This window comes from Colossoma macropomum, unplaced genomic scaffold (assembly GCF_904425465.1).
Source record: "Colossoma macropomum unplaced genomic scaffold, Colossoma_macropomum, whole genome shotgun sequence".
Classification (NCBI taxonomy): domain Eukaryota; kingdom Metazoa; phylum Chordata; class Actinopteri; order Characiformes; family Serrasalmidae; genus Colossoma; species Colossoma macropomum.
This window is the reverse complement of record NW_023494800.1, coordinates 11,438,227-11,462,923: the sequence shown is the minus strand read 5'-3', so window position 1 is coordinate 11,462,923 and position 24,697 is coordinate 11,438,227. Positions and strand designations below refer to the sequence as shown.

The 24,697-nt window shown below is 39.3% G+C and overlaps 1 protein-coding gene and 1 long non-coding RNA gene across 2 annotated transcripts in view; one reads left to right on the top strand and one right to left on the bottom strand.

Annotated features, from left to right (window-relative positions):
- The window catches only part of cacna1bb (calcium channel, voltage-dependent, N type, alpha 1B subunit, b), a 230,221-nt gene that overhangs the window by 91,258 nt on the left and 114,266 nt on the right, over window positions 1-24,697 (bottom strand). Inside the window, exons 9-12 of the mRNA XM_036587925.1 lie at window positions 17,588-17,691; window positions 5,746-5,861; window positions 4,835-4,924; window positions 646-735 (exon numbers count right to left, since the gene is read on the bottom strand). Coding sequence (XP_036443818.1) covers window positions 646-735; window positions 4,835-4,924; window positions 5,746-5,861; window positions 17,588-17,691 — 400 coding nt within the window. The remainder of the gene's footprint in view (window positions 1-645; window positions 736-4,834; window positions 4,925-5,745; window positions 5,862-17,587; window positions 17,692-24,697) is intronic.
- LOC118819919 lies at window positions 13,515-14,906 on the top strand. The gene is made up of 2 exons (XR_005008211.1): window positions 13,515-13,948; window positions 14,847-14,906. It is a non-coding gene; the product is annotated as an uncharacterized LOC118819919 (long non-coding RNA).

Sequence of the window (24,697 nt, the reverse complement as noted above, 5' to 3'; positions counted from 1 at the left end):
AAAGAGCTCTTTGACTGTTCATGATTCTAAACAGAACAATTTTCTTTACTAAAAAACCCTTAAAGAACCATTATTTTTAAGTGTTTTTTTAAGTGTGTATGCAAAAGTTTGGGCACCCCTGGTAAAATGACTCATTTTGTTGATTGTTTACACAGGACACACTTACACAGATGAAAAACTACTGTTTATTTGCTTCATTTAACATAATGGGAAAAAATTAAACATAAAATGTGGCCTGTTTTTCCAATATGTTAAATTCAGAAATGAAATAGAAATTGTGCACAAAAACCTGTAGAAAAATGGCACATTTCAGTTTGTTTAAGGTATCAACAAAACATGATTTGAGCAGGGGTGTACAAAGTTTTGCATATGACTGTATATATTAAAATGTCTAAAAATTCCTTTAAGACTGAACTTCAATAACCTTACAGCCTTGTAAGAGATCAACTAACTTCAATTTCCATGTTAAAGTATAGAAGCTGAGCTTTCTGATAATATGCTATATGCAGTATTGTGTGTCATCCATCCCTCTGAAATCCCAGGCCTGATATGCACTACATCTGCAGAGTTGTCAGTATTGTCTGGTGATTAGATTACAGTGGATGAGGAGCATAAGGTAGAGAGATGTCGAAGGTCAAGACTTACCGACAGAAGAGATGTCTGTGAAGCGTTCTTCTCCTTCCTCAGCACTGATGAGGTCATTCTTACCCTTCTTGGCCTTGGCCCTTTTCAGCACTACACACACATCAATAGACAAAGAAGACTTCTCCTCACGTTCTCAATGATATTGTTAGATAGCAGAAGCTAAATGTCTAACTTAAAGGCCAACAATCAAACTGTCAGAGCTTTCCCTTCCCCCAAATGTACCCGATCAATCAAAGTTTCATCCTTAGCTTTGCACTGGAGATAAGAGGCTAATAAAGCTAACATGTAATGCTCCACCAATGAGCATAATGCACTTCATGCCTTTAAACTCTCACAAGAGCATCTCTTCATTGTTGTCTACAGAGCAAACATGTACGGTGACTGAAAAGCAATTCTCTAGCCCGTGCAGCATGTTTTGCATTTTTAAATGGGTTTAAGTTTAAAAACTGTCAACTTTTGTGCTGAGCACCCATAAAAGAGCCATACGTCATCTACAGCTGATCAATCAATATCGAGAATGCCTTCTCTCTAGTCATTCATTCAACATGGGAGAAAAAGCTAGTTTTGGCTGTTTTTGAACTCCCGGAGTTGTACAACACACTGAGTAACACAATCCGAGTGTGAAAAAGAGCTTTTTGTTTATTATTATACTGGACATGTCAGTTTTAAATGTTCATCAACGGTCTGGGTCTTTTGTGTTCTCTCAAATCACTGTCTAGTTTGTCAGTCAAATGCATTAACCCAGCCCAAAAACAGATCCTGCTTCTTTTAGAGCACGGGATGCAGTTTGCACACTTGTCTTAAACCATCTTGAGTTCTTAAGTCATCTCCAATAGACTTGCTTATGTTCGCCAGTGCAAAACTAAAGAAGCAAACGTCAGACGCTCATCTGACTGATCCACAACATGTGGGGTAAAGAGACAATTTTGTAAATCTAATTTTTGGCTCAACCACTTCTTTAAAGTGTGTGTGTGTGCGCATGCGTGCATGCGTGCGTGCGTGCGTGCGTGCGTGCGTTTTGTTATATGTATACTGCTCAAAACTAAACTTAAATAAACTTTGTATCTCCATTTTTGTTTTAATTTTTTTTTTTTTTACAAAATATGAAAATGCCAGCTGCACTTTACAATATGTTCAATTTTGTGATAAATGACTGATATGCCTCACCTGTTCCTTGTAATCATTGTTTGGTATAGTTAGTATATAAGCCTGGGCTTTAGTTTAGCTTGTTGCTTCTTTCTTAGAGCTACTGAGTGTTTTTTCCTCTGATTATTGTTTACCTGCGTATCGGACTCTATTTTGCATCAACGACTCTGCCTTTTTTCCTGGCCCTTTTTGGACCTGGTTTGCCTTTCTTGTTATTGTTATGTTTGTCCCTTTTTATTTCTGGATGGTTCTGGATTTGACCTTTGCCTGTTTCATGACCATGAGTATTGATCATATCCAAAACAGTAAAGCCTAATTCCTGACTTAACCTGCAAGTGTCTGGCCAGTTTTGTCTCGTTACAGTTACCATTTTGGAGATACAAGCTTTCGTCCTGAAAGTGACACTATACAGTGCTGTTTCGAAAGTTTTAGGCACCTGAGAAAATTATATGAGCAAAGCTTTTTTATAGGGCATGAAGTGGTTATTTACTCAGAAAGAACAATAATATTAGAATAAACGCAACTAATATTAACACAATAAGTAGTGATTTTACATAAATCACTGTGTTCATTTAACCATTTCAAAACCTCTCCTCAAAAAAGCCATGTATTTTTTGTAGTTATCATCCAATACTTGGCTTAGCTCAATCAATGTTTCATTAAACGAAATCAGGTGGGCTGCTGATGGAATTGAACAAATCCATGCAATGGCTGGGGGTGTAGATAAGAAATCAAGAACCTAACTAGTGCCCTTTTAACTAGCTCACAAATTATGAACTTTTTTGAAAACAACAAATTCTTGTGACTTTTTACCATTCTTATTAATTTTTATTTGTATTTATATTAACGTTATGTAGTGTTTTACTGGCAAAAACCCACTTACCACTGAGATAAACATCACTGCCAAGATAAATGCTGTTTTATGTTAAAAGCATGCATAACCAGTGCATCCAAAGGTTCATGAAACCAATTCATTGGCTTAAATCATGCACTTGATGGCTTCAGCAATGAATTCAAGAGGCTATTTGTTTTCCATGCCATCTTTTTTTTTTTTAACAAAACAGCTAATTGCTCATAGCCCGCTTATTACATAAGCAGCACGAGTTCCGAGCAACTGAGATAGATAGATGTGTGCACACAGCAAGCCATACCTCACTGTGAGTCATCAGCCATTAGCACTCAGGAGATGCTGAGTAACTACACACATGCATGACTGAGCACCAATCCGAGCCTTGCATTTTACTCTCTCTCTCTCTCTCCTGTTCTCTCTCTTCCTACCCGTTCAACATGGCTAATTACAGTCTTTGAGGAGTGGTTGTCAATCACGTTTTTCATTATCCGTTTTCATGTCTGGCAGCAGTCTCTGAAGGTCTACGGTGCATTGAAGGAACTGGCTAAGACCATTAGCAATTCCTGCTGCTCGTGGCTACATGTCTCACTGTAGGGCTGTAGGATAAAGAAAAAATCTACAGAGCGTCTATATTTATAGATCTCTTTCATTTCAGCTCCTTAAGCACCTCCCTGTACTGGTATGTTGTAGCAGTCTAGCTGGGAGGCATCTCACACTGCGCTGTTCTCCATGGTGTGTGTGAGTGTGTGTGTGTGTGTGTGTGTGAGAGAGAGAGTGTGTGTGCGTGCGATGCTAATCCAATTAACCCTGTTGTCTTAATCCTTATAATTACTTCTGGCATCCACGCCAGGCGTAATTGACAGAGATTATGGGCCTTGATAAGGCAGAACTACTGGGAGCAGGAAGTTAAGCACATGTCAATGAATGTGCTGAAGAGAGAGCAGAACACAGTTATAAAGAGAGTGGGGGGCAGAGGAGGGAGAGAGACAAAGAGAGGGAGAGGTAGAGGGAGACGGAGAGGGAGAGGGAAAAAGAGAGAGAGGGGGAAAGAGGTAGGGACAAAGAGAGAGAGGGAGGGAGAAAGACGCAGAGGGGAGAGAGAAAGAGAGAGATAGAGGTAGAAGGGGAGAAAGGGGGAGAGAGTGAAGAGAGAGGGAGTGGAGAGAAAGAAAGAAAGAAAGATAGAGGGAGAGAGAGAACAAGAGAGAGATGGGGTAAGAGGTAGGGGAGAGAGAGGGAGGGGGAGATAAATAAAGAGGGAGAGAGAGAGCAAAAGATATAATCAGAGAGAAAGAGAGAGAGAGAGAGAAAAGAAAGAAAGCAAGACAGAGGGGAGAGAGAAAGAGTGAAAGAGCGAGAGAGGGATAGAAGGGGAGAGAGAAAGAGACAGAATGAGAGAGGTAAAAAGAGGGACAAAAAGAAAAAGAAAGAAAGAAAGAGAAAGAAAGAAAGAAGGCATAGAAAGAGAGGGAGGGAGGCAAAGAGAAGGAAAAAGAAAGAAAGCAAGATAGACAGAAGTAGAGGGGAGAGAGAGAAAGAGCAAAAGAGAGAGAGTGAGTGAGGGGGGAGAGAGACAGAATGAGAGGGATAAAAAGAAAGAAAGAAAGACAGGCAGAGCAAGAGAGGAAAAGAGGCAAAGAGAGGGAGAGAGAGGGAAGAAAGAGAGAAACAGAGAGAGAGAGAAAAGAGAAAGAGCAAAGCATATAGAGTTAAAGAAGACCACTGTGGATGTCCTGGTTGAGAGAGGGAACGGAGCTCTACAAGCACAGCAAGTTCAAAGACTACCTTAACAGCTAGAAATGTGGGTTAAAAGGAAAGGAGACAGAGGGCAGGAGCAGCACAGTAGCTAAATAAATGGAGAGAGACACCCCTGATCTTTATAAAATGGATAAATGCAGAAGTTGGTGGAAATTTGCAGCACTCAGGCCCCACTCAGCACTCAGCACTTCACACATACAGTCTCTAAGCTCCATTCATTTCATACTAGGCGCATTGTTCCCAGGTGAAAAGATCAAACCACATCCACGTTTGATCTAAAAACAAATGCCACTGATCGATTTGTGCTCCCATGCAGAGCAAAATCATGTTTATGAATGAAGGTTTATGGAGTGAGAGGTCGTACCTCTGTACACTGGGCTGGTTTACTATAGGCTAGTATGGTAAACCAGCCCTAAGTGTCCTAACTCTTTTCACCTGGGTTGTTCTGTTTCCTCTTGTACCACGCACCATCCAGTGGAGATTTCTCCTCTGCGTTCTGATCCTCCTCAGCCAGCAGCACCTCCTCTGAAACAGCAGAACAGGCCACAGGTCAACCATATAATATCACAATAAGTCCTCCACACGGCAGACTAGGGTTTGATTCCCCGCTCGGGAAGGAACACCACACTACACCTATAGGAGTCCAGGGAGATGGCTCAGAACATCCTCCTATGATTGACAAATAGCGTTTATAAACAAGCCATTAAATTTTGGTGCTACCTCTGACCTCTGTATTTCAATATATGTGTGGAACGTCCGTGAAGCCAGGTTAGCAACGCTAGCTTGTTAAGTGGTTGATTTTGGGCTAAATGTCACCACAGCCGAGCAAAGCTGAATCAATGGCTGGAGAGTTCTCCCTAGTGGTTCTTCTTCCATCAACTGCCAGCTGCGAAAACTGTAGTGAAAGCAGTAGTTTTCTCAGATCACAGGACAGTTTGTTGCTTCGCGAGTATACAAACGCCCATTAAGAGTATTTATCTATTCATATGGAGAGGACTCTGGCCAGGCTCAATGTCTGCTTTTAAGTACACATATTTGTCGACAGTGTCCACTTGACCCTGCCTGATCCTACTGCTATGAAGATACTGGTATGCTTCAAGATTTTTGTTGCTAGCAAGCCTAGAATTTAGTCCATCTGTTTAAGGATTGGCAGATGTTTTGCATGTATTTCATGCAAGGCATGATGGGGTTTAGGTATATTGTGGATACACAAGAGATTTTCACTGATACTAATAAATCCATTGGACTTCAATATGGTTATGGGCTAACTGATACATTAGTCAGACTCTCCTACAGAAACTATGGAAGAGGTCAAATGAGTGAGTATGAGAACTGGACTGTCTTACCTGCTTTACAGATCCACTCCAGGTAACCGGTGAGCTCTCTCTCAATCTGCTGCTGCCTCCGTAGCTTCAAGAACTCCTGTCTCTTCTCCACACGCTCTCTCTCTTTGGCAAACTCTCTGTGAGCGCACACATACACACAGACACACAAAAGGTAATGAACATCAGGCTAGCATAAACAAAGACAAAAAATCACAGACTTACAACTTTTAGTACAAGCAGAGTATTCATATAGGGAAATAAAACAGGATGTGGTTAACTGTTAGGCCCAATCCCATTTCACCCCTTTGCACCTAGCACTCAGCCCTTACCCCTCTGTTTTGCGTGTTCACGCCTGGGGGTAGGGTGTCCTGATATTGGTTAAGATAGAGGGGTAGGGCGAAATGTAGTGTCATGAGAAAAAATGAAAAAAACGGCAAGATGATATCTTAGTTTAAAGTCATTTCAATGTATTATGGTCCTTTTCTTCATAACAAGTATTAAAAATTGCTAGTATTATCCTGATGTCTTGGGAGCTAGCTAGCTAAATTTCCCATTCCAACTTAAATGGTGGAATTTAAGGTAGAATGAGAAAAAATTAACAAGAAGCTGGTGAATAGCTGACTTCAGCTTCATATCACTAAAGAATTAGGGGTGGGCAACAATAAAGTAAATGTCGCACCCTTCCCTCCTTGAAGGCATATGATGCCCTAAATTTAACTGAAGACCAGCAGTGAGGTTGCTGAACTTTACCCTCCTCTACTATCACTGCAGACTGGCAGGGTCACCTGCAGAGCAGCGCTAGTAGCCTGTTAATGAAGTAATGTTATTTTTTATTTGAGGGTCACATTTCATAGGGGAAGATTTCAAAATAAAAATAAGAAATGAGATTGGGCCTTAATACCCAGATGATATAAAACAGGTGTGCCCAATCCTGGTCCTGGAACTAAACTGGCAAACTTTATCCAGGTCAGTGAGCGCGAACAGCCAACCAATCAGCACTCAGTAATATATATGTTTTCTTTGCTTTTTTAGTGAAATACATCCTTCTACTTCTTAAAATTAAATGAAAGTTCTGGGCACGTGATTAGAAACTATATTTTAACGTTCCGTTTAGCTCCTTTCACCCCCATTCATTGAGGACTCGCTCACAGGTGCCCTCTGGCATTTTGCCGTCATGTTTTTGATATAATGGGGGGGAAATAGGAAGAGGCCAGGCTCCTCATAAACCGGCTCTGCTATTAATGCCAAAGCCATGGTACTACATACCTGACAAAGCTAGCTGCTTTACTCCATTTAATGTGCAAGGTAGCTTGAATGTAACTATTTCCACTAGTTACACTGTAATTCAAATGACACAGTGATTTTCTGGGAACAAATGTACATTAAAAAACAGGTTTTGGAACTTGTCAGTTAACCACACAGCACCATTTGGAAACATCTTTCTTTAAATGGGCAGTTGACTGTATGAAGACTATTTAGGCACAACTCAATGATGTCCATTCCCATTTAGTGCAAAAGAGCAGTGTTCCATTTCAGACAATCCTGCCTTACATAACGCAGAGAAAGAGTAAACAGCGCCCAGTTTCTGAATCTAGAGATAGGCACTCTCTAGCAGGTGACAATGACGTTCAAGTAAGTGTTTGATAAACAGGAGCTTTAATGGCTAAGCAGTGTTCTCCATCACACCGCAGAGCCCTGAGTAGACACTGTGATGTTTTGCCACTACTGCCCTCCTCTCTCATCTCTCTGGGTGTCTAGCCTCCCTCTGCTAGTCTGGAGTGGCCTTTCACTTCAAACAGGGCCATGGAGACCCCCGGCAGCTCTGCTGCTACACTGGACAGGGCAACAGTATAAAAGCCTCTTTAAAAGCTGGAGCGTACTTTGACACAGAGGGCAAGTAAAGGAGTGTCAAGAAATCAAAAGGAATGTGAATAAAGTTCAGGGGCAAGTATGAGGGCTGCTGTGAGAGCAAAGGTTACATTTGCAGAGGTGACATATGTCGGCTGTGGATCATACCAGCACATCACTCCATATTTTGTGTAAGGGTGAGGCAGCAGCAGGGGGTGATGTGGGAGGGAGGAACATTTTTGAATAAAAAATTCAAAGAAACTCAGACAGGTATGCCATTATGACCACTTGTAAAATAATAAGGCCGTCAACCGTTTTGTAGTCTGTACTTTGACTTTTTGGACTTCTTTTAACTGAGAGAGCTCTGCCCAGAGCACATAAACCCCAAGACACCATGTACGCAAAAACAGCAAACAGAACCCGTCTCTCTCCTCTCTAAACAAAAAACGGATTACTATTATTTGTTTACTTTTGGTCATGTCTTGGTTTCTGAAAGACATTGTGTCCTATTTAAATGAGAGGCATTGATAGTGTGGCCCAGCAACACTGCTGAAGCTAAAGTGGCTCAAAGAAGTGAAAAATGGAAGGTTTCAGAGAACTTCCTACAACTATCCTCTAATTCTCCATCTAAATCCACTCTTTGGGATCAAACATAGCCTTGTCACCTTTATATTCACTTCATCTTCACAGTTCTTTGAAAAACTACTGCAATATTCCTTTTAATCAAAATTCCCCATGGAACTATTTCTCACCGAGACCCACTGAGCAAAAATCAGAAGCCAAAAGCAAAAAATCAAGATTTAGAAACCGAAGAAAAGGGAAAGGAGTCCTATGCAGCCATTCTAATCAAAGCAAGAGAGCAGCAGGGCCAGAGAAAAGTGAGCAAAAGGCTTGTGGCAATCAGCAACTCCCTCGCAGTGTCCCTACAGGGGAATTCTCACAACGTCTGGGAACAGGGTACAGAGCGTGAAAACGCTGGTCAGTAATGAATAAAGTCCAACCTTAGCTAAAACCATCTGTGCTTTACGCTGGTTTGGACTGTTCCACTCTAAACGGAAACACAATGATGAAGCTTTTTTCCAGGCTTGGAGTGAACTGTCACACACATTAATGTTGTTAATCTCATTGTACATTAGTTAATCTTATAATCAAGTCTCCTATAATCCAGTAAAATTATGCTAAGACTGTACATCAGTATCTGTCTGAAGAAGCAAATCAATACTGTTTTCAAGCACAAATTTAGCTTATTTATTCCAAAATGTGAGCACCTGTTTAATGTTTTATTTTCCTTAAAATCTCATGTTCAAATCTTTAAAAATATATGAATATCAATAATGTAATGTGTGGTGTGAAGTTGTGATTAAACACTGTAGTACCAGTAGAGGATCACAATCAGGATGTCACAGGAAAGAATAAAGAAAGAATCTTATTCTGCCACATATGCAATGAATAAACATACAAATATAAACAACAACAACAACAACAACAACAACAACAAAAAATACAAAAATATAAGCTACAAATATCACAGAATTGTTGGTAGCGCAACCTGTCGTAAAGTGAAATAAGGCTGGTGATAATAGTAACCACACAAAGTAGTTAACATAAGAACAACAAACAGGTAACTAAGTATTATACTATAACTATTATTATTTAAAGGACATTTTAAGCAGACTTTTTGGGCAGTTGGAGTAATACGGTGCTCCAATCAAAATAAAAAAGCTCAATAACGGGTCAGTTACAGTTTATATTCAAGGCTTTATTAACATTAAATAAGAAAAAGTGATTGAGCCAACTCTAAATGTCAGTCAACATTGGCAGCACCAGTAAATACTGTCACATGGATTTCATGTGAATAACTGTCAGCCAGTAACCAAAAAGTTTCACTTTTTGTTCACTGGAAGAAAAAAAGAGGAAGAAAAAGGACATCAACTTGTGACTCTTCTAAATATATCAAACAACCTGTACTCGTGTTAAAAGGGAGTTACAATAATTAAAAGTGCATTCAGTGACCCAGGAAAAGCTTCCTTTCAAGATTTATTCTGGTTCTTTCTTTCTAACTCAGTTATTATATTGTGTTAATAACATTTATTGAAGAATCATTTTTGAGATGTGTGAGTGTGAAGAACCTTTTTAAAGTTTAAAGAATCTCTACATACTGCAAAGGTTCTATGAAGAGCTCTTAAATTAGTACAGAACTTTAATATAATCTGAAGGTTCTTCAAACCTATAGGGGGTCCTTCACAAATCTCTTTCAAACATGGTTCTTTAAGGAACCAAAAGTCATAGAACCAATGAGGCACTTTTTAACGAGTGCACACCACTTCTATTCACACACAGTAAGCAAAAACCTTCCTTCAGCTAACTTCTAAAATTACTGAAGATGTACAACAACAAGAACAGCAATAACAAGAATAACATATGTTTTTGATTCTTAAAATCAGAAATTGTTCTTACAAATGAACATAAGCCCTGTTTCTCGTTTTCCTCCAGAGGATTATTTTTGCCATGAATGCAGTTGACATTAATGAAGCCAGAACAACAGTGCGATACATGGTCAGATGTAATGAAATAAATGGCAGGCAACTAACAGTGGTCTACATTTCAGGCTGGTACGATAAAAGAAAACCTCAAGCATAGAAAATGTAGATGTCGAAAACAGCATGGCTTTTGCTCTCCATGTCTGCAAGCAATTCTTTTGACTGTTCCCATTGTCAACACATCCAATAAAATCTGCTACCTCCGCGGCCTAAAAAAATGCTTCGGTCCAATTTTTCACACAAAACAGGTTCAAGTCGGGCTCGTGTTTGTGTTCTAATGAGTGATTTTATTATGTAGACAGATTTGTTTATAGTTGAAGGAATATGCCTACTGAAATTCTGCACACACAGATTCTCTTTTATGCACTTTCTCTCTCTTCATTGTGAAAACATTATGATCAGGTGAAAAGCGAACTGCTCATAATGTGTAGAGCTGCGACTGTCTCATGAGCCATGAAAGCAGGAAAGACAGGCATGTCGTCGCTTAAGCAAACACAGAAGCTACTAACCAGAAGCAAATGTCGGTGTCAGAGTCAGAGTAACTCCTCTCTCCAGGTAAGTCAGTGAGTGTGTTTACACGCAATTAATAATCTGATAACTGCAGAAAATTAGATTGTGTCAGTAATCTGATCAACGCGTTTACATTCACTTGAGATAATGTGAAACTCCGGGTCTACAAGAGTCAAGCAGTAATCAGATTTCTGCTTTTCAACCAGCCAATAAACTCACAGAAGAAGACTTGACGTAAACAAAATGTAAAACTCAAACTTCATGCCGCTGCTTTTTTTAAAAAAACATTGCGTCACTTTACCTGAAAATATAAACATACATCATCTAGAAGATGAAGAATATTTAAATCCTTCATTTCATCAAGTCTGTAGCTGGTTTCAGCGCAATGCTGCTCCCTTATTTCCAATACCACCGTCTGCTTTTGCATATGCGCTGACTGAGAAAATCGAAAGAAATCCGAGTAAGAGTTTACATGCACTGAGAAATCTGATTGCTGAGCTAAAATCCAGCTCTCTTTATCTGATTTCTAGACCTTATTGCGATCTAAGAAATCAGACTCAGGCCTGTTCAGGCTGGGTTGCAAAGTAGCGGGTATGGCTTTAATTTCATGCACGCAGACTGCTAACGGAGAATGCCATGACTAAATAGACAGAATTTGAGGAAATGCCATGGATAATGGAAGAATGTGGACGAAGATAGCATGTTCTTACTTGCAAAAACCAGAGTGATCACAGAGCACAGAGCTTATGAATATGATAGATGAACTGGAGTCTGGAAACAGGTAGTATTTACAAAACACACAGGACTTCTTATATTATGATTGTTGGACTTAATGTTTCAAAACAGCCAAAAGAAACAGGATGAAAGTAAGAAGACAAAGTCCTACAGAAGTGTTCAAGGGTAAGCACACAGATTTTAAATGCTAATTTCATCCCACATTAATAATCTTTACAAATGTATGCTGAAACTAATTGCAAACAGTCTGTCCACTTGAAATCACCATGTAAATAAAATACACTTAATTAGTGTGAATAATAAACTACTTCTCTCTGACCAAGTACCAAGCGAGGTGCACTACTGTCAGAGCTGGGTGGTGCACTTCCGGGAAGAGAGCGAGGAAGAGCAGCCCAGGATATCCATGTATAGTTATGCTGATAAACTCCAGGAATTTTGAGCCCAGATACCAACCAACATCAGAGATGCATTGAGGGAAAGTTGCTGTGTGTCATGTCTCAGCTGTAGACACACCAGGCCGGTCACTGTCATCTTCAGAAAATGCAAAACAAGTGTTTCACAGTATGTCAGTTTGCCCAGCAGGCACACATACTCTGCTCATGATGCCACCAGCAAGTCAGACTTTTACAGAGAAAGATCGACAAACTCTGGAGGCTCTCAAGAAACTTTTGCAAAGAGTATGGAGATGCACTTTCATGCTGTTTCGGCAAGAAAACGAAAAGAGAAGCCAATCAAAGAATGCACGTAGTATGAAGAAGAAGCTCCCAAGTGTGGGATGAAGTGTGACAGCAGGTACCACATTCTGGACAGATGAATCTCAGGTCAAAACATTTGCTGGAGATGATAAAAGAGGTGGCAGTTAAAAACACTTTAATCCAGAGGAGAAAGGATTAAACCATCTGAAGACAGAAAGGAATGAGAGAGATGATCTTTCCGAAAAGATGTTGGGTGTTTGGGGTGAATCTATATGTAGGAGACTCTACATTCCAACGAACAGGGAGTTGACGTCACCTGTATTCGCAGTGGTTTCAACTTTTGACTAACTCCTTAAATAGCCAGGGTCCACTGGTGGGCCCAAAAGTTTTATTACACACTTCTATAATCTACGAATAGTTCAACCAGTTTGCACAGATGTCCCTGCATAATGACCCTTAGTATGCACTGCTGCCGTATTTCACTGCTGAAATATTGGTGAGCTTTTCCTGCTCTATGCTCACAATGCTGATATTAGTGCGTAGTTCGAATATTGGCCTGACTCATGGTGAAAAACACCTCATTTGAACAATCTAATTGGCCAATGCCCAATGAAACTTGCATCTAATTTGCATAAAGTTGGGAAAATCTTAGCCTTTCATCATTTCATTGCCTGCTTCTCTCTGCTCCGGCTTTCATAATCTCCATGCACAGCTGCCGTCTGTCTCTATAGAAATCAGCAGGAGGCAAAATGAAAATCGCTTATCTCCACTGTAATAACACTGTAATATAAATGCAGCATCAATGTTTCTAATTCGTCCAATTCAATTTTCAGGTGAAGACCCAATGCCTGAAATGGATAGTTAATTTATAACTAAATAACTGAATTATTTTATAATGAATAGTTATCACAATACCAAATGTACATATTAATAAGTACTCAGAAAATGACAGCAAACCCTTCTAATTAGTGAATTCAGTTACTTCAAGGTGCACCCACTGCTTACACAGGTGTTCAACTGTTTATTCACAGCTCCTTTAAAAGCAATGCCAATGGAATGAGACACTCTGGAACAGCCAAACATGAGTCAAAGGTCACAGTGCCCAGAGCAAGTGTCAGTGAGCTGGATTTATGCCCCTCAGCTTTGAGCTGTTGAGCAGTGGAAATGCATCTGGTGTGATGGAGTACTATCCAATTCCTCTGGGATGCGTTGGAGTGGCGTTTGTGATCCAGAACTAATTATTCAACGTCAGTATCTGACCTCACTAATGCTCTTGTGGCTGAATGCAATCAAATCATCAGAGCATCTAGCATGAAGCCTTCCCAGAATAGTGTAGGCTGTTACTGCAGTAAACATTTTATTATTGGAAATGTTGCCGTCTTTAACATCGCCATGTGATCACCATCCGCCCCAGCAAAAACCCAACACTGCCGATCTGTTGATTTACAACCAGAATGTCACTGTAGCAAAAGGACAAACACTAAGGGACAAAAACATCAGTGTCCAGGTTTCACTTCCACATTTCACTTGCTCAGTGATTCTCTGGGAAACCCCATGTACTCCTCTAGTAATCAGCCAGCCAAACCATCATGAAAACATTTATCGGAAGACAGCATTTGTAAGCATACTGTAAGTCATGAAGTGTGAGAAAAATTTTGGACAAGCACAAATGGAGAGCTGGACCTCAGATGAGACTTTTGTTGGAGATAAACAACATGGCAGCCAGTAACATAAGGAAGCCCTTCAGTCCAGAAGAGAGGGAGACAAGAATGCCCCAGGATTGGTCCCTTGGAAAAATGACTGATACGGAGCTGAATGAAAGAGAAGATCATACATATTCTACATCACCATCTCGAAGACGAATAGGAAGTTTGGATATTGCCTACATTCCCTCCAGTAAGTTTCTCTCTTTGTAAATTATGCAGGAGACACGAGTTACTGAATCAGTTCAAACTGTGGAACCACAGTAGTACACAGACTTTGTCTATTTACAAGGATTATGTTATGATCTATTAAAGCCCAAGGCATGAATTGACATAGTAATAAGCTAAATATATACAGGATGATCATTTATAGGGTACTTTACGTTGGGAGGTATCTGTCTCAAGCCGTAACCCCTAAAGTTCAATTTGTTAAAGTAATATTTAATTTGTTGTTTTTAAAACATCTTTTTGATTACTTATAAAGTGAATTTGACAGACTTATCTTATCCATGTCTTCATGTAACTACTAAAACAGAGTTTTAGTCCCTCATGGCCACATGGTGAGCACTTAGATTCCAGTGCTTTGAAACTGGAATGTAAATTGAAATGTAAATGTGTCCCAAAGTCTGAAAAAAATCAATGTGTAACATTAAGAATTGTCAACACTGAAACACATTTTTCTTAATTAAGTAAACCTTTTTGTGTTTTAATGAAAAATTATGATTTTATGTGGGTGCAGCTGTTCAAAGCTGATTGTCATGTACTGGCTCACATTTTTGACTTATACCCAAAATAAGTGAAAATTCTCACTAGCAAAACATTTGGTAAAGTTTGAGTATTGTTATGATTATTTTAGTGGTGATAAAATTGTATGTATAGTCATTTGTTTTAATAAAATAAACAAAATTCAAGTTAAAGGTCACTCAATGCAAAATGGAAAAAGTCCAAGTCAATTAAAAGTCTGAAATGTGTTTTCAACTCTGACTGTAAACCATTTCAGTCGACTGATCTGTATAATACATATTATCACATGTAAATACGTACATACAGACATTTTTAATGACAACTATTTTGTTGAATTTATTTTTCAGTGAGTGGAAAGAAAATTCCCAAAATGGATTTCAAGCAGAGGCACATCACTTCTGAAAATGGAAAAGGGGCATCTTTGGGAAAAACTGAACAAAGAAGCTAAATCAATGAAGGAAATGAAGATCATATTCCCACCAATTTACAAGCTATGAACTGTGTTGACCTGAAAAACGCTATGCAGCAATGATCTGAATACTGTAGGTGTGAAGACTTTTAAAGAGCCCATGCAGGTGGCTAAATTGTTGTAGGCTTGATGCATAGTTATATGCATCAAGCTTGTTTGTGGTTGTGACATCACAACCATGATGTGTTCAAAACAGGCTGGTTTTGCAGCTTATTGTGTAGTGTTCTGGGAAATGACCAGTGCATTCCATAACTAACAATTCTTGAAAGAAAGAATAAAGCTTTGGAAAGCAAGAATTAATGTAACACATTCAAAGATTTTATAATCTTATCTGTATTATCTTTTTCTGATGAACGAACTAAACTAAGACACTTTTAAATTGGCATTAAATGAATGTTAAAGACTTAATGTATGTTTTTGTTTATGTAGGTGTGCCCACAACTATTCACCTGTGTGCAAAAGAAAAAAGATAAAGAAAACAGAAAAAAGCAGTAATGGGGTGGAAAAAATACAGAAAAACTGTATTTAAGTTAAAATATTGGAAGTTTGTCAAAATCTTACTCATTTAAAAGTCAAAGTACAGAGCAAAAAATCCACTTAAGCGAACGTATTGACATTTAAACAAACCCAAGTATATAAAAGTAAATATTAAATATTGTAAAAAAAATTAAATTAACTGTGGAGACATTTGGGTTTTTTGTTGTACATTAAAATAACTTTAATGCTGGGCATGAGCTGATCACGTTCTGCATTACTCAGACTATATAAGAAATAAACCTTTATTTCAACATATAAATAATGAGGAAATAAGTAATTATTTTGATTGATATACATTATAAGGGCAAAAGTATTGAGACACACCTCTTAATCACTGAAATCAGGAGTTTCCCATTACCACAGGTGTATAAAATCAAGCCCCTAGCCAAGCATTCTGCCTTTACAAACACTTGTGAAAGAATAGGTCATTCAAAGGAGCTCACTGAATTTGAGCGAGGTACTGTTAGGATGCCATTGTTGCAACAAGTTGGTTCTTGAAATTTATTTACCTCCTAGACATTCCACGATCAACTGTGAGTGATATTATTATAAAGTGGAAGCGTTTAGTGACCACAGCAACCCAGCCACAAAGTGGGAGACCACGTAAAGTTACAGAGCAGGTCACCGAGCGCTGAGGTGCATAGTGAATAAAAGTCACCAACACTCTGCTGACTCAAAAACTGTAGAGTTCCAAACCTCCTCTGAAATTAACATCAGCACAAAAACTGTGCGCTGGAAACTTCATGGCATGGATTTCCATGGCTGAGCAGCTGCATATAAGCCTTATATCACCAAGCACAAAGCCAAGCACACTGCCCTGGACTCGAAATGTATTCTGTGGAGTGACGTATCACGCTTCTCTATCTGGCAGTCTGATGGATGAGTCGGGATTTGGTGAATGTCAGAGGAACATTACCTCCCTGACTGCACTGTGCCAACTGTAAAGTTTGGGGGAGGAGGGATGATGCTATGGGGTTGTTTTTCAGGGGTTGGCCTAGACCCCTTAGTTCCAGTGAAAGGAAATCTTAATGCTTCAGCAAACCAAGACAATATAGACAACTGAATGCTTCTAACTTTGTAGAAACAGTTTGAGGAAGGCCCTTTTCTGTTCCAGCATGACTGAGCCCCAGTGCACAAAGCAAGGTCCATGAAGACATGGCTGGGTGAGTTTGGTATGGAAGAACTTGACTGGCCCAGACAGAGCCCTGACCTCAACCCCATCAAACACCTTTGGGATCAGCTAGAATGGAGATTGCAAGCCAGGCCCTCTCGTCCAACATCAGCGTCTGACCTCACAAATGCTCTTCTGGATGATTGGGCAAAATTCCCACAGACACACTGCAAAGTCTTGTAGAAAGCTTTCCAGGAGAGTGGAATCTGTTACAGCTGCAAAGGGGGGGCCAATACCATATTAATGTCTATGGATTTAGAATGAGATGCCAAGTTTTTTAATGAGTACTTTGAAAGTATAAAGTTTTGCTTAGAAACTTATAAAAGTATTTATTTTCAGTAATACTTGTGCAAAAAAATACATTTTCCAAATGAATACTTTGAAATACCATTACTTAAGTATTTTCCACCCCTGCTCATAATGATATAAACTACCAGCTTGCCTCTATAACAGCCATCGCAGGGAGGTAATGTAAATGAATAGAGGCTGGCATTCTGCTGAGATGGAAAACACTATCTCTATACCAGCACAGCCATTTCATTATGGTAATATTTCTGGAAAGAGGTACGTCCTTAGGGAACATCTCTTGTTCAAGCAAGCAGTGCTTAAAGACTACAGCCACTTCACTAAGCTTTTCACTCCCCCACATTCCCTCCCATGTATGTATGAATGCATGTATGTGAGCATTAGAGAGGCAGTCAGTCATCATGCTTTTCCTGCTAAAGGAAATGGGTGGTCTGTTAGCTGAGCCATGTAGTGCCTCAAGCCTAGACACATGAAGATACAGCATCCCTGTGGCTCTATAACCTCCAACAAATGGCTCTCAAGAGAAGATAAGGACCAATGAATAAAGAGAAAGAGAGAGAAAAGCAAGAGTGTTGAAAAGTCTGGCTGTTTGAAGACCGACTCACCCTGATAAGACACCCAGGACCAGGTTGAGCATAAAGAAGGAGCCGATGATGATGAGGGGGATGAAGTACAGCCAGTTCCAGGTATTTCCTGAAGCGTCATTGGTCTGCACAGACAGAACACAGAGAGACATGACACATTTTACATTTGTAATATATTTAAAAAATGATTGTGAATGAACATCTTTTTACTTCAAAAGTTAAAGGAATAGTTTTGGAGTGATTATAGAATTTTCCACTTAACCCAAATGTAGTTGATATCCAAATTTTGCTCTTTTACTTCAGTGCTGGAGCTACTAGACTAACAATGCTAACACTTGAAATCAATAGTCACCAAAATCTTTTCTGTAAATATATCCCCAACACTTCTCTCGACCCACTCAAACCACCTCCAGCCCTTCATTAAGGTCACACAGACATTTCAGTGTAGTTTAGGATACAGTGTGACTTACTGTCATACTATAAAAATGAACTATAAAAATGAACAAAACTTCACCGTGCAGCTAAACCTGCAGGCAGTCACTTCAAACAACAGAGGTGTTTTGTCCATTTATTTAGTTCATACTGTGTCCTCACCCCTATTAAACAAGTCTGTGCAACCTTAATAAACATCTGAATGCAGTCAGAACAGAGGAAGTTTTGGCGACGTATTTATGAAAAATTTGGGTGACTATTGACTTCTAGTATTTGTTAGCCTCATAGCTCCAGTGCTAAAATAACATAGCCACATTTGGACACCAAACATGTCTTGGTTGATTTACTACATTTGTGGAAAAGTGTGGATATTTGATTTTTTTGCTGAAACATTACTCCACCTTAAATGGACAATTATGTTCTAAGAACCTCCACATAATGTAAAGGCTCTATACTAATTAGATGTTTTTCACAGAACCATACATCAAAGTTAAGAACCATGTGGGAACCTTTATTTGACTTGGATTTGAGTGTCTCCTCCCTCTTATCAGAATGCTAACCATGAAGACAGCTGTTATACATTAACTCAGTATATGCAGAGTTGTTCCAAAGTGTAGAGGTCCTGGTGTCAATCTTCAAAAGAAAACCTCATTTATATATTGCCAGGCATGTAAAGCAGTTAAGAGCAATTATATCATTCACTCATGGAGCGAGAGTGTAATGCAAAATAAATTAAGTCATTACAAATCCTCTCCCACACGCAGCCACCATAAAAATGTGGAAGAGGCATTTTAAATGCAAGGAAAGCCTCAGGCTTCCATTAAAACAACTGTGTAATGTAATGAGAAGTTTGAGGAATTGAAGCCATTTGGAATTCAGGGAGATTTTACAGACAGCTGTATTCCCCATTGTTGCTGCAGAGAAGCCCAAGGCACTACTGTACCACCAGCACAGACAGAGACGTCTACACATTTACAGAGAGCACTGCAAAAAAGGATCTTAGCTTGTGGTTGAGCTGACTGCATGCACATTGTGACAAAATTGCAAAGTATGGTGCAATGGTAGCAGTAGCTTCTTGCTTCTAAATTCCCCTTGCTCTCTCAAAGCACCCTGACATCTATTGGAAATACCTGGCAAGGCCTATAATCTTAAGTCAGCGCTGTTCAACTGACCGTACTCAGGTCATTTTGACATTTTTCTGCTACAATCAGCTACGGTGAAACTTTCAGTATGTTTTAAGAATAGAATAAAAACGGATGAATTTACAGCTTTGCTAGATCAAGTTCTTTATATATCAAATAAATGCAACAACAGCAAAGAGACATCACATTTTTGAAGATGAAGAGCACCTTAAAAGGTAGAAATAGCTGTTTTCTGTGACACATTGATCAGTTTACTGATCTGGGTTTACGCAATGAAAATTCGGAGAAATCACCACCTGCAGTTATGCCAAAGGCATTCCGCATGTCAAAGGTACATTGTACTTTGCACATGCATACTGAGAAGAGCATTCATGTGAATATAGTCTTTACATTTAATTAACATTCCAGGCTGAATACATACTAAGGCTTATTATTCAGTAACTACAGGGACTTCAGTGCAAACTAATGGAGCTTATCTTAGGTTACAGAAGTTTGTAATATTTTCCAATACTTAGCAGTTTTTATTGTTTAGAAGACAGTATCTTTATTAGGTTCTTTAAGATTAATCCATTTGTAACGTCATAACCACAGAGAAGCTTGTTCAACCCTTTCACAAACACAGTCCCAGCAGTGGGATTTGCCATGGCTGGGATTTGAACACTGGGTTAGAATGTTCATTTTCAAACACGGACACAATAATCAGCTTTAATACGACCCATTCATTAAATCTATTGCTGATTTGTCTTCTCACAACACACAGAATATACCCACGAACCTTTAACCATCTGACACCATAATCTCAATATAACATTTTATTCATAATATCCAGTGACTCATGACAATGCAAACAAACACGGCTTCACCCACAGTAGGTTTATTGGGATTATCTTTTTTAAAGGTTATTTTAAAACACTTTGTTTGTCAGTTCCTGTGGATATTCAAACTAGAAGATATGAGGTGTGTGTCTGCCTGCTGGGACCCTATAGTGTTCTACTAATGACGTGGAGCCAAAGCCAAAGGTAAACAAAATACAGAAATCATACATAACCGCTCCTGAATCACACCTGCAGCTTTTATAAAAGGATGCTGCTTAATCAAAGTGATTTCACAGGAATTATAAGGAGCGAGACTGATTTCACTAGATTCCATACAACTTGCTGTAAGACAATCTACATGCACTCCTCACTATGAACCTAACTGTTTGAATCTTTTATTGCTACTGTGTGAATTCTGAGACTTCCTTCAGGAGTCCCCACAGATCTCTAAACCATGTGGATCCGTCTGGCTCTCTCTACTTGGCTCAATAAAGCCAATGCCATCGTCTGTATGTGACATAAAACAAGCCTCTCAGTTGGGCTGTCTAAGCAGTCATGATGGCGTGAGCAGAGAAGACTGATTGACTTAATGTTTCTAATTAGACTGGGAGCTGTTCCGGTGGCAGAGCAACAAAACTGCGCTGCGGAAGAGCTGAACAATGAAATTGCCCATAAATTACATGCACACTCAGCAGGACACACTGTACTCTTCGAAAAACGTGCTTAAGGGATGCTGATGGGGTTGTAGGGATCAGTGTTGAAACATTTCTGCCTCCTTAATGGTTATTTTGCAACTTGAGGAATGATGCTAGCGCACTGTAGCAAAGATAATAGTAACAGAAAAAGAACTGCGGAAGCTGTAGCATCTGGTATAACACTTAAAACCATGACCACAAGGCAACAGCTCCCATTTATTTTTTGGTAGTGCTGTGACTTTTGACAGAACAAGTGGAGCATTCTCACTAGGACCTGTAGTGTGGGGCCCCACATGGCAACCCCGCCACCCTTACATCTTTATTTGGACCCCTTATATTGCTACTTCCAGAATTTTGCACCCATAACTCATGTATAGCTATGATAGCTAAGTAGCATCGTTCAGCCATTAGCCTATAACTTACCTTAACTTGGTTAAGACATAGCAATAATGAGTAAGCAAAGTTTTACAGGACCATACCATAAAAGACTGGTCATTTAGAGTGGTGCATTGGTTTACAGTAATATACCAGACAACTCTGTAAAACTAATCTATAGTAAAGACTGTAAAATATTTAAGTGGTCTACAGATATATTGCCGTAAATAAACAGTACTTTACCGGCAACTCTGCTGCCATTAAATTACTGTAAATTTGACAGTATGTTTTTTACAGTGTGATTTCTGAGATATAATTTTATGTTATATAGTTTTAAGATAAGGCCTAAAATATGTTACATATATGTATTTTCAAATACATTCTTGGTGGAGAGTCATACACACGGTATTGTAAAGCAAAACTAATTCTGCCGGCAGAAGGGTCACTAGGGGGTCTGCAAAAATATGCTCATATGCTATTATTAAGTCCTTCAGGAGTTCAATCAGACTGAGTTAGAACAGGGAAACCACTAGAATATACAGGATGTCTTTAAAGGCTTTGAAGCAATCATCAATCTGTTAGGATGCTACAGATAAATGTTGCAAATTACATTAAGCATTGTATAGAATCCATCTGCTCCTTGATTATACCACACAATCTTTTTTCTACTGTCTCCATAATGTATACCATTTTCTTCATTGAGTACCATTTGTTTTCATCCTCTCGCCCACTGTCTGTCTGCCTAATTCATGCTGCTTCTCGTCAAAAATAGACTGTGCTAGAGGATGTGGAGGAGGAAGAGAGGAAGAGAATTGGAGGAAATTGTCCAAACTTGCATCATCGAGCAGGTAAGGAGTCAGCTATTGGTGAAGAAAGTAAAATCTTCCTACTGTTAAAAAAAAAGAAGGGAAACAGATGGAAATGTGTCTTTTTTATTGCCAGGGGGAAGCTTTGTTCTTTTTTATCCCCCCCCAGTGTCACTGTGGGTTACAGCACATTTTCTGAGCTCACACACTTTTAGAATTCCCCACCTCATTAGCCTTCACTGACTATAGCATCTCTCACTAAACTGCAGTATAAGAATAGGAATGAGCTGCATTGAGGGTGAGAGAGGGGAAGGAACTCAATAGTGCCCTTATTATTACCGAACACACAGTGCGGCCTTCAGAGTGCACTTGTGCTGAGGAGAGAATTAGTTTATCTTCTTTTTGAATGCCAAGGCAATACATCACTGCAGAGCATTAGAATACAGCAACTTAAAGGTTCTATATCTGTGCATGTCAAGTGCAGCTCCCAGCGAAGGGGGAGGTTTAATTTATGTGCTACAAGCCTGAATCTTTTTTATTGTTCATTCAAAAGCCCAGATTTAGCTTACACTGTTACATTGCATTGCGTAGTGTAGCTTTGTGCCTCGCTACCCTTCAGTAAGTGGGGACCGCTAAGCCAAGAGAGTAGTCTATAGGGCCATCACTTCCACAATAGACAGGCAATGCTCAAAGCGCTATCCTATAAATAACCCCACACAAAAAGACAATGTGTATTACTAGCACTATAAAAGAGCTAATAAACAGACAATACTACACAGAGGAAATGGACAACAACTCCTACCAGAGTTGTAATTACTGCTTAATGGCTCATCTGCTTGCTTAACTGAGTTGGTCTACCCATAGGGAAGATTTTAACATATACTCATTGATTGTAACTTGAGATGGCACTGATCCTAGACTTATACATAAAGGCTGATACCAGCAGATAATGCTAGATCAGTTATCAGAGGAAAGAAAGAACAAATCCAACCTGATTTTAGGGCAAATCTAGCCTGAAAAATCACACAACCGCTTGTAGCGCAACATGGCATACAGCAATGTAGGTCATGTGACAACAGCAGCCACATAAAGACTAACATTAGCATTAGAACAACAAGTAGCTATTAGCAAAGCAAATATATAGGAGCTGCTATTATGTACACGGAGTGGAAATTGATGTTACAGTTTAGCAGTAAAAAAGTATCACTGGAGGAATTTTGCCCAACTCTTCTTTGCAGAATTGCTACATTGAAGGGTTTACCGTGCATGAAATGCCCATTTAAGGGCTTGCCATGGTATCTCAATGGGATTCAAGTCAGGGGATCAAATGAGATTAAAGTGTTAAATACTTTTTCACAGCACTGTACATGTGTCTTCCGAGTTTATATAGATAACGTTGGTGATGGTAAAATTGTGGTAAACCTGAAAACTGGACTTTTTTGCATTTCAACACCTTGCATTTATGTCTCTATTTTAAAATATGTTTTAGTCCAATTTTTTTCAACACTATCATAAAACAATGTGTCAGACATCAACAATGTGTAAGCATTTCAAGTATAACTTTCTGACAAGTATTTTTTAGATGCATTACACAGCTTGGACGTCTGGTTCCTATTACCACCACTGTGAACAATTCTGACTTGGTTAGTTTCTCTAGGACAGAGCATTTTGCATCAAACCATTCTGAATGACTTTCTTTACACTTTAACGACTTTTTTTATGCAGCAGCTTTGAACAATTTGTGTAATTACCCTTTAACATAGTGCAACATATTCACAAATGAACTGCAGCACATTCAAATATTGAATAAGAAATCCAAAAAATAGTATTATCATGAACAACAGATGCACACTTATCATAGCTGTGTTGGTCTGTGTTCCAAAAGCAGTCTTTAAATGACCATTTTACAACTTATCTTTATCCCTGAATTAAACTGGCTGTTTTTGTAGCTGTGCCTTTAAAACTGTTTTATGTAAACGAGCTCTGTTTCGACTGGTTGCCCTGTATTGGACCTCATTCAAAAAACAGTCCTGAAACTGAGCTGAAATGTAATAACTTCAATGTAAATGGGCACAACAAAAAAGGTGTTCATCTTCGTGATATCTTAAAAGCAATAAATTCAAAACAGGCTCTTTTTGGCAGCTCAGTTTCCATATACTGTGGAGGGAATGGTACATTCTGAAACTTTAAAAAGCAAAGGAAATTTCTGTTTTCCATTATTTGGGCCCTTTCATATTCCTCCCAGCTCTGACAGCAAACATAGCCCATAGCATGACCTTTTGATATTATTACTGATAGCTCAAATTACAGGCTCTGCTTTGTCTAGACAGACACTGCGACACTATGTTACTGCATCCACGATTCAAGGTTGAGCAATTGCTCTAAAAGGAGCCCACAGGGAGATATCTACCGTACTTATGCACGCCAATCATTTCCCAGCCCCGCCGGGTCTAGATTGTATGTAAATGAGGCATCTTTCTGACAGGGCCGTGTGTTGGTAAACAGCATCAGGATTCTTTCGTCTGCAATACTGTTCCCAACAGAAATAGTGAGAGAATTGTGCTGTGTGGAGTGTAGATGCGAGCCCAGTGCGACCCCAGAGAAAGGTTTTTGTGGCCCTTAGCTCCAGCATGACAGCAAAATGAAGTCGTCTGCTCTGCGCTGACTGACAGGTGTATTAGCCGTGATGCAGAGAGAGCAGAAACGGTTTGGACCTAAAGATCTCTGTCACAAAACAAAGGTGCCGCTGCACTGTGACTGGAGCTCCAGCTCTGCCGAGTCATCACACACGAGGCCGACTTGATTAAATCATGTTAACATTGGCAGGAGTTCTTCGTAAACAGCTATCAATCATCCACGGTGGTTT